The 11,236-nt window shown below is 32.3% G+C and overlaps 1 protein-coding gene across 12 annotated transcripts in view; it reads left to right on the forward strand.

Moving 5' to 3' along the window:
* LOC106879509 (methyltransferase-like protein 25B) overlaps window positions 1-10,142 on the forward strand; it is a 143,372-nt gene extending 133,230 nt beyond the window's left edge. For 7 of the 12 annotated variants that reach the window (XR_016244609.1, XM_052974169.2, XM_052974174.2 and 4 more), the window contains 3 exons: window positions 377-509; window positions 7,655-7,845; window positions 9,887-10,142. Coding sequence is in view for 8 of the 12 variants with exons in the window: in XM_052974169.2 (XP_052830129.1) it covers window positions 377-509; window positions 7,655-7,845; window positions 9,887-9,972 (410 nt within the window). In the remaining 4 variants the exon portion in view is untranslated. Of the gene's footprint in view, window positions 1-376; window positions 513-7,654; window positions 7,846-8,457; window positions 8,599-8,795; window positions 9,008-9,886 lie in introns of those variants that run through there. The other 5 variants (XR_016244607.1, XM_089364258.1, XM_089364259.1 and 2 more) reach the window with 5 other exon arrangements.
* The last annotated feature ends 1,094 nt before the right edge of the window (window positions 10,143-11,236 follow it).

Below are 11,236 nucleotides of genomic sequence, written 5' to 3' on the forward strand. Positions count from 1 at the left end.
ATACAATAAATAAAATAAATATTAACTTCCAAGGAAAGTCAAGCTCAAAAAGGGTAGATGTGATAAAATCCTGACACCCCTGTGGAATAGCAAGTGAACTGTCCTAACCCTTATAAAGGTGCATGTGTACTGACAGTGTGATGTACAGTGTGGTGTGTGCAGCTGCAGTTGTGAAGGCAGTCATAGAAGTCATTGAGAAGAGATATAAGTTTGTTACTGATTTCATTTTTGTAGTGTTATAACACTTTTACAGTGTAGTTTACATCCAAACTCAAGGATATAATAGTATGCTAGTATGAATATAATGTAAAAATATATATTCAACCTTTCTAAATTTCACTGAATGAATTTTAATATCGTAACATTTTTTTTTCAGAGAATAGGCCAAGCCTTCGCAGACATTGGTATCGTGCATCTTTGCAGTGTGTTGTAAAAGCAATCCAGCCTACTTTCAAACATGGCTGTATAAAAATATCTATTAAAAATGTGGAGAATTTATCATTTGAAGTGTAAGTTTCCATCAAGAAATTTTTCAAATATGTCTTTATTGTGTTCTAGATTAAAAGCTGCATTCCATGCAGACTTTTAAGCTAGCTCCTGTGGAGGGCTAATTGGGCCTGCAGCCCAAAACTAAAAAGGGAAATAATAATAAAGCATTTGGAGAGTTTTGCATCACTGTGACATTTGGAGATCACTGTGAGGCAGCAGAACGAACAATTTCTTGGTTCTACCACTTGGTATAAGTATGAAGAGATTGTTACCATTTCCAACTCCGGAACAACCAACATAGAGCTGACCATGAGAAAAGCACTGCTGCATGAGGTGAAGTTCAACAATTTTGAGTGACTGTCCTTGACACTTGTTTATTGACATTGCAAAACTAACTTTTACTGGAAATTGAAGTCTCTTGAATTTAAAGGGTATGTCTGCTGGAATCAGTGGAATTCTTGGAACAAACACATTTTCTCTCTTTCCTTGTCCAATGAGAACTGTTGCTTCCAAAAGATGTGGATGCATTTGCCTGATAATCAGTCTTGTTCAATTGCACAGCTTTGTGGGGTCCAGATTTCTCAAAAGCATGAATGGAACTCCTTTCTTTAATGTCAGTTTGTGAGAAGGCATTCCAGGAGGATCCAAAGAGTTAAGAAACTCAGTAGTTCTTATTATAGAAGATACATATATATTGTGGCTTTGTGTCTGTGTTTGTACCCCAACACCGCTTGATAATTGGTGTTAGTGTGTTTATGTTCACGTAACTTAGTAGTTCGGTAAGAGAGACCAATAAAAAAAGAAGTACCAGGCATAAAAAAGAAAGAACTGGTGTTGTTGATTTGTTCGATTAAAATTCTTCAAGGCTTGGTTGCAGTCTGATGACTGAAAAAGATAAAAGAGCTGCTAAATTCCTTAGTAAAACTTTAAGCTAAAGGAGGTAACTCTTGTTCACCTATCTCAGTAATACTATGGCACTAAAACCACTCGTGGTCCCTTTACCTGCTAGAAATAGCAACTAAAATACTTTTAAATCAGATCCTAATGTTCAAGAACCAAATGAAGGGCAGATTTTCAATCCCAGGATCATCCTGATTCCAAAAAGGTATATGTCTATGTAGAGCAAATGTAGATTAAGATACAGAGGTCCCAGACGGACAGACAGAAGTTCGCTTTTATTTTATTGTGTATGAGTGAAGGAACAGCAATCATGTCTTTTAAATCTCTTGGATCAAGCTAAGGAATAATGTGGGTAAAGTTGTGGTTAAATTTGAATTGTCACAGTGTAGGAATTGGAGAAAATTCTGTGAAAAAGAAGTTCCACTGAGATGGAATGTAGGACAAAGTGTTTTGTATGAATTGTTCAATTAATACATAGATGAGGCAGGGAGAATAGAGGTAAGTGCATCAAACAGGATTAAATAGAATTGGCATAGATGGAGTGAATTTAAAGGTGTAGAGTAGAAGAAATAATACAACAGATCTTGTATCTTTTACTTGTTTCACTTATTCAATAGTAGCAATCCTGGGGCACCATCTTCAAGAATTTTAGTCAAATGACTTGACACTAGTACTTATTTTTTTTAAGTGTGGTACTTATTCTGTTTTGTTCCTTTGCCAAACTGCTAAGTTACAGGGACATAAACACACCAACACCAGTTGTCAAGCAGTGGTTGGGAACAAACACAAAGACACATACATCTATGACAGACTTCATTCAGTTTCTGTCTACCAAATCCACTCACAAGGCTTTGGTCTACCTGAGGTTATAATAGAAGGCACTTGACCAAAGTGCCACATTGTGGGACAGAACCTAGCACCATGTGGTTGGGAAGCAAACTTCTTTCCACACAGATGGCTTATTTCTTATGCGTATTTTTGATGTTACAGAAACACCTTAGTAGAAGTGTTTGATAGGTGGGGTTTTCATCTTGGTATAGAATACTACAGTTCAGATAGTTTGCTATTCAGTGTCATTTTTAACAATTTTATAAGTATGTCATCCTGCTGAGATTAAATTTATGAACTTTTAGCTCAAGTGAGGTTCCAATGCTCTTTTTATGATTATCATGTTACAATGTTAGAAATATATACACTGTATGTTGAATATGATAAACTGAAACAAAATTACAGAAAATGCTATAAACATAGTATTGCTATATGAAACAAATATATATTATATGTGACATTACAGTATATAAAAATTAAAAAATTAATACTGTATTGTAAATTCTTAACTTCATTTAACTGTGGCAGCAGACAGATAAACTTGAAGGTAGTGGATAGAGATGATACCTTTTCATTATGACCCAATTGTATTATGGTGCTTCATTAGTTTGTGCGTTTCTCTTGTAGAAGTCTGTCTAAGGTGACTGAAGAGGAACCAAGACATTAACATAAGTATCAATATAATCACCAAGTTGAACTACTGCAGCTGGATTGGAATTAACTGACTTGAAGAATGTGTCCAGATTCAATCTTTATCTTGTTGCTACAGATGCTTCTGGATAATGAATTCTTTTAAGATGTTGATAATATTACTGAATATCATTTTTTTTTTTTTTTTGATAAGTCAATGTACAAAATAATGGTTTCTTGGATATAATGTTTTATCATTTTCATTATCCTCACTAATTCTGCTGGCATTAATGATGATTTCATCCACTATTTCTTCAGGTAACTCTTGGTATCCAGGATCACTCTTCATATCCTCTAACCAGATTCTGACATTTTCTGTAACATTTTTGTGCTTGCTCTCTGAAGCATATGTTGAAAATCTCTTGTCTCAAATCCTTCAAAATAATTTTTTACTGCTACATCACATAGAAATTTTTTTCCAAGCATTGGCAAAATGGTAGTCTTCAGTACCTTCGATGCAGCTGATGAATTGAATATTGCAGTCTTGAGGTTGTAGTTTTTCATGTTACTAAGAATTTATGTTGTTGTGCATCTTCCTCTTATATCACAACAAGAACGTATAATATTTTACAGGCTACAATTATATTTTGACCCATAGACTGGATCAGGGAAGTAACACTGGTTTGAAAGGACATACATTTTATTTTACCATCATTACTAACAAGTTGGTGATCAAAATTACTAGCACTTCACTTCATCAGTAAAAGTTAAGAATATCTTCTTGGAGTTCACACACTGCATGAATGATATGCAAAAAAAAAACAACCATTAAAGATTTACATGTTGAACTATGATTTCTTTATGTGGTAATAATACACTAGTTACCTGTGCATTATGTATTTCAGAATTTCCACACATATTGACCATTTGCATTCACACGGGACAATGTCAAAAAAACATGCCATAGTTAATTTCCAACCAGCTTAGAGGTTTTATTCTTAAAGGTGTGTATATTCCAGAGTAAAAGCTGCCAATACAACTGTTTTATCCTCATTCTGCATTGTGAAAATTAGAAGCCCTTCACACTTAAGTAGTTTAACCTCCTCTGATTTTATTGGCTGACAAACTGCCTGATTCACCATAGATTAAAATTTTACTTATTCCATGGTGATTTCCAAATTATTAATGCCTGCATGCCAAGCTAGCTTGGAAGTAGCACTTTGAATCTCCACAATTACAACCTCCCAATAATTTGTATTTATTGCAATTCTCGTATACTTCCTTGCACTAACAAAATGATGATGTAAAATTTGCACCAACATTATATTTCAGAGAAAATGCAATGGGTTTGACCTTAGTTTTGTGTATGACTGAAACTTTTGACATCAAACCACTAGACTCTAACTTTATTATACATTCCAGTTTCTGGTTCACAAATAGGCTCATGTATGTCTTCTTCAAATTATTATTCTCTCTTGAAGCTATGTTGTAAAATATAGGCCTGAAAAATCCTTAATTACTGAAATATCATTAAAAATTTCTAGGCAAGACAAGTTGCTTTGTATTTTACATAGTGGTTATTGTCATATTGCGTAATGTGCTAACATTGCCAAACCTACTAATCTTAAAATAAATGAAAATAAACATACAAACTCTTGGCTATTTTGATGTGACTTCTTTGTGTCTGAAAACAAATTACAATCAGATTATATCCTGATATTCCAAAAACAAAATCAGTTTCTGTTTATAAATTTTTATCAGTTTAGGTATATAATTTCTCAACAAGATAACATGCTAGTTAATAGAGGCAAATGTGAAAGTAAATAAGGAAAAAAATAACATACTAAATGTAGACAAACAAGTGGGAAGTACACAAAGAAAGTAGTGAATGAATTTGAAAAGCATGTAAATTAAAGGGCTAATTAGTTATGTTGGAGTGCAGAGTGCTAGAAAAAAAAAACATGTTTTTTAGAGAAGAGTGTGAAAATGGATCATAAACAAGATGTATACTAGTGGGATGTTACTTGGCCTTTGATACTTATCTTTTTTTTTTACTGTTTAATCAGGAAGAGAGTGCAAGTATTTTACTATTTAATCAGGAAGAGGGTGCAACCAGGCTGCTCTGCTTTTTGTTAGGGCCTCTTAGACAATAATGTAACTAGAGGAATTTATCCTGAAAGCAGAGACTTTGCCTGAATATTTGCAACAGATTGAATTCCACTAAAGAAACTGTTGCTATCTAATTGTCTTTGTACTTTTGACTAAGTAGAGAGATGTTCTTCTGATACCCAGCCTTTTGCCTTTTTTCATTCAGATACATTCTGTTAAAGCCTCTTTGATTAACTTTTTTACGCTGCAATTGTTCTACAGGTTATAACAAATTTTTCAGAACAGTAAAATTTCTTTTAATCCCCAGCCATAATCCTATTTAAACAAAACTAAAAGCCTTCTTGTCAAGAAGTCTGTTGCACTGAATATGTTAGTACAATGAAACAAAATTGAAAGTCTAGCAGACAAAATTTCTCACTACAGTTTTAAAAATTTTTACGAGAAAGAGCCCTGTAAATTTAGACATATAAACAATATAGAATATTAATTGGTGTACAGAAATCGCAAATGTTACCTTAACAGTGAGATGTTATATTAACATAAACAAGATGCATTCCAGAAGTTTTCAGACATTTTTAGGAGAACCAGATATAAATGTCCTAAAGATAACGGATAAAGTTCCTTCCTAAGTCATATAGACTCATAGGGTCAGTTTCCATGGTGCATACATTTCCCCCTGGATGAGATGCTGGTCTATTGTAGGATTACTCATTTTTGCCAGCTGAGTGGACTGCAGCAACATGAAAATGATGTGTTTGCTCAAGAACACAACACATCACCTAGTCCAGGAATCAAAACCACAATCTCATGATCATGAGTTCAACACCCTAACCACTAAGCCACGCACCTATAAATGTCCTACATAATTGTAATTTTAGTATATCCTTACTATACATTTAATAAGCTAACCTGCCAACTTTTGTTATTTCAAAGGAGAAGATGAAGGAGGCTGTAACGAGGACCCTGGACACCTTCACTATTGAGGACTTCCATGGGGTCTTCACAAAGTGACTGGAGCACTACAAGTGCATTGAAGTCAGAGGATCCTACTTTGAAGGAGATTAGAGTTTTGTACTTCTTCGACATTAATAAATGTGTCTCCTGAAAAAGTCTCAAAACTTCTGGAATGCACCTTGTAGCTATTTCAGAGTGCACTACATTTGAAGGTGTCTTTTTTGCCTTTGTTAGAATCTATTACTTTAAATTCCAAACTAGAAATTTTGTAAAACCAAAATAACACTATCTAATTCACTTTGTTTCTGTACATGTGCTAAAAATATACACATATTCAACAGGTCAGCAAGGAATCAGAATTTAATTATCAATTTATCAAATATTAGTAAAAACAGAACCATACTATGACCATCCAGTCAGTGGTAGTGGTGAGGTTTATATACCAGGGAAGTTCTTATCTAAGAAAAACAATTCTAATTCACATTTTTACAGTGTACTATAATTTGCTGGATATTAAGAATCTAAGATATAAACAAGTGATTTGTGAAAATTAATGCAAGTCATATCTAGTAATAGATTTCTCAATAAATTTAATGAAGAAGTTTGTCCAGGGTTCAGTTATCAGCACCTTTCTATTCAGTATAGTTCTTGAGCATTCAGAACTGGTGATGTTTTCAGAAACTGATTTTCATTGCAGAATCTGTTTAAGAACAGCAGAAATTATTTGAAATCAGAAGAATGTTCTAGAAACTTAACATTGCATATACTTAATTATTGATTAATAAGAGTGAGCACAAAATCCTAGTGTCATCTTGGTATCTTTACTTACTCAAGAGTTGGTAGGAATTTAATCCTGTGTAGCCAATTTGTATATAAAAGGTGGTATGGAATTTCTCACTGATTAACTGAGAACCATAACCTAAAATATATTAGATGTACAGGCATAGTAATTAATAATAAGGGCACCTAAGAAATGAATTCTTTGAACTTTAAGGGCTTGTAGACAGTATGTGCGTTAAATAATTAATCTAATTAGCGCTGGATGGTTATAGTGAAAGTGTTTTAGTCAGAGCAAGAAAGGTGTGGAAGAGCAAAGAATTCTTGATTCTGTTTGGCAATAAAGGATGTCTTTCTTCATATAAAAACAGACTGTATGAAGTATATGTAAAGGGTGTGATGCTTTGAGCATTAATGATCTGCAAAGATTTGTGAGAAACGAATTAGGTATGATCCATTAAATTTTTTGTATGAGGAGGATGTTTTACACATGATCTTTGAAGGCCCTCACAGATTAATGCAGTTGTTCTGGGTATTTTAATCAAGAGTAAATAGTAATAAAATAATTTTATCATTACAAAAATACATTCGGTACAAAAGAAAAAAGAATTAGATATCTGAATAGATTTAGATACACTTTATGTTTTCTGCAGAAAATTGTCAGCCATAAAGTACCTCCCACTGCTGATTCTCACTAACAGTTGTCATATCAGACTTGAATTGTTTAACTAAAATAACATTGTGTGAAGAAAAGTGACTACATTTGCAATAAAGCAAACATAGCACTAGGATATTAAATACATTTTGTATAAGTAATAACCAGAAGAATCAATTGAATAGAAATTTTCATATAAAAAATAATATAATCTATTGAGGTGGGTTATGACACAACTATTAAATTAATGAAAATAAAGTTTTATAAAATATTTTGGTATACTATCTCACATTTAATTCTTTATTTTCTTAGGTACTTGGAGAAAGCTTTAAAATCTCTTGGATTCAGCATATCACAAGTACCTCCTGGCATAATTGATCAGTGCAAAGCAACTGAAAATCAATGGAAAGATATAGTTTGTTTTTATACTTTACGTCTTTCTATTGCGCCTGTTATTGAAACACTCGTCTTACTTGATAGAATGCTTTACATTTTGGAATCAGGTAAATTTTTGTTTTCCCAAAATCTCTAAGAGAAATTGATTATGCAAATAATCATTTCTAGGTCATTCTTTTTGTCTTGAAACAAACCATGGAGTAAAAAATGGAGATTGATTTCATTTTAGGTATGTAAATACATGTGTACTCTTTTTCACAGAGTTGAGAAAGAGATTAAAAAATAATGTTTTCAGTTGTATAGGAATGGAATTCACTAAGATAAATGTTCATATACAACACTGAATGTTGGAAAATTACTTTCCAAACTGAAAGCATTCACATCAAGGATTTCCCTATCTCCTCTACTCCAAATAATGAGCGCTATAAGCATTTTGATATGGAAGAAAATCTGTCATACAACAATACTGTGAACAAAGAATAACCAAAGAGTATTACATAAAGCTTTAAAAAATGTATGTGTATAAGAGTTCTCTGTTACAACAATACTATCTCATATTGAATTTTCAGAACCACATTTGGAATGTAATCAGTCTGTAGAATAAATCTGTTTTATTGATATTATAACCTGTAAGGTGTTAACATCAACTGGAAGCTCTCAAATACTGACTGATCCTATTTCAGAAGAGATAGCCTAGAGAGCCTTTGACTGTTGTATAGTATCACTCAGGCAGTACCTGTGATATCAGCAGCAGAAATACATACATCAGTCAAATAATGTTGTAACTTAGTAATGAATTCCTCAAGAAGCAGCAGCTGTTGATATCCCATATGAACTTAGAATATTCATAGATCTATCTCAACAGAGAGATGGATAAGAAATACTGTTTACTAGTAAAAAGTTACATATAAATAAACTAAAAATGATGCAAATAATGATTGGGAGTGTAACCTCTCTTAGACTTGGGTGCAAGTATGGCTGTGTGACTAATATATTGGATTTGTAACCATATGGATCTGAATTAAATTCCATTTCACTATCTTTGACTGTTGTATAGTATCACTCAGGCAGTACCTGTTATATCATCAGCAGAAATACATACATCAGTCAAATAATGTTGTAACTTAGTAATGAATTCCTCAAGAAGTAGCAGCTGTTGATATCCCATGTGAACCTAGAATATTGTATGGTAAGTGTTTTCTATTGTAGCCCCGTGTTGACCAGTATGGTGTGAGTGGAATTTTTTTAATAGAACTGTGCAGAAGTACATCATATTTATATTTGTCTGTCTCTCTATTTGTGTAAATAAGTGTGTGTGTGTGTGTGTGTGTAAACGGAACAGCAAGAAAACTGAAAAACCAGTACTCTTCAAATAAAATCCTTTGGAAAATGTGTTTTATAAAAAGTTATAGACACTCCCTTGACTCACCATTGGAAACATGTAACCAACAATGTTGTTTACTAATTGCGATGTAAAATAAGATATTTGGATCACATCACATTTTAAAAGTCATGCTTTTGCAACTCAAGAACAAGAGATAACTATAAAATACCTGATGAATAATGAAAAAGTTAATCAACAAAATGCAATTGAAATTATTGAATGTGTGACACTGTGTGGAAACTTTTACATATAATTAGCAACTACTCTAAAATGCTATCTACCAAGGAATCACTCTATAAATTTTGATATGTCTGCATAATCATTGGCATACTTACTTATGTTACTGAATGTTTAAGTAATAATCTCAAAACGTTGAGATTTGCAGATCAAGAAATGACTAACACATATTGTGCAAATTTAATCTGTAAGCAGAGCAGTGAATATGTTTAAAACTTTTGTAAATTTTAGGATGTAACTCTATATGTTTTTTTAATGTATGAAGTCCTATGTTTAAGCTTTCTTTTTAAATAAGAACTAGCCTCTTCTTTAGAGGGTGAATTCACAGAATTAAAAAAACGTCATACAGTCATGTATGTAAAATGTGAGTTCTGGAAAGTAACTAGCATATTATTTTCAAGGAATACATTTAAAGATTTTGGTTTCAGCTTTGTTTAAAAAACAATTTCTATAAATATTAAGATACATTTATCAATAGATTTATCTCATCTTTTATATCAGTTTTAACATTGTTTCTTGTCTTTCAGGTATACCTTGTGCTCTGGTACCAATATTTGAACCGCTTCTGTCACCTAGAAACTTCGTACTACTTGCAGCAAAATCATTACATTGATATGGTTTATATAATCATTTTCTCAGTCAAACATACTGGACAATACTATAAGTAATCATTTAGTATTTGGTGAACATTCTAAAGTTATAATTTTCTTGGTCACAGCCAGACACTTACAGCTTTATATTCTTCACTTTCAATAAAATGTAATGAATTTCTTTATTGGAATATATGATGTAATTTCTTTTCAATCTTTTATTTAAAAAAAATTCAATTGAAAATTCCTCTGCAACAGTAATTATATAATGGATGCCAGACTCTAATATCATCATTGTTGTTATTTCTCCTGCCTATTAAGTCTTTTAATTCAAAACCTGCTTATATCAATCAAAATTTTACCTGTAATTTAAAATATTTGTGCATCTGTAGACTTGAAAAGTTGTGAGTTAATGATGTCACCAGATAAATAAGTACTTTAAAAAGGTTCTGTGGAAACACACTAGTTTTCCTCATGCCAATTAGACAAAACTAAATACTTCATTAATATTTATTTCATTTTCCAATCACTGTTTTAAAGATTTTGGAAAGAAGTATACAAAATTGCAGAAGTAGTGCAGTTACAATAAGTGTTAGGGTTAGGGTTAGGGTTAACTTCACTATCTTACTGTAGTTTAATCTGCATTAAAATTTATATTTTATATACAGTAAAGTATTAACTGTACTAAAAGGAGGAAAGTGTATCCACTGTAGCTGATTGTCTGAAATAACTAGTAGTAGGGATTAATATTTTATATGTATACAATATTGGAAATATATACACTGTACACTGAACATGAAAATACAATGTAAGTAGCATTTAAATACATATACAGGGGCTGGACAAAATAATGGAAATACCTAGCATCATAATTTCGAAATATCTATGAAACCATCAAAAGCTTGTTTACTTTTATGTTTTTTGATTTATTATTAGTGTTGTTTAATATGTTTTGCTAAAATTGTTGTTTATCAGATATCATAAGAAAAAGGTAATTAAAATTCATTAAAATGACAGATCTATCGAACTTTCAAAGAGGTCAAATTGTTGGTGCTCATATGGCAGGTGCTAGCATAAAATAAACAGCCGAAATGTTTGGTGTTTCAAGAAGTAATGACAGCCTTTGAGAAAGAGGGAAAAACCTCCTCATCAAAACAATACTCCAGAAGAAAACCAAAACTTTCAGACAGGGACCGTCAGACTCTTACACGAATTGTTAGAAAGGATCGCAAAAGCACAGCTACCAAAATTACTGCAGAGCTTAATGACCACCTCAAGAATCCAGTT

Source organism: Octopus bimaculoides, chromosome 16 (assembly GCF_046866305.1).
Source record: "Octopus bimaculoides isolate indiv1 chromosome 16, ASM4686630v1, whole genome shotgun sequence".
In the NCBI taxonomy this organism is placed as follows: Eukaryota; Metazoa; Mollusca; class Cephalopoda; order Octopoda; family Octopodidae; genus Octopus; species Octopus bimaculoides.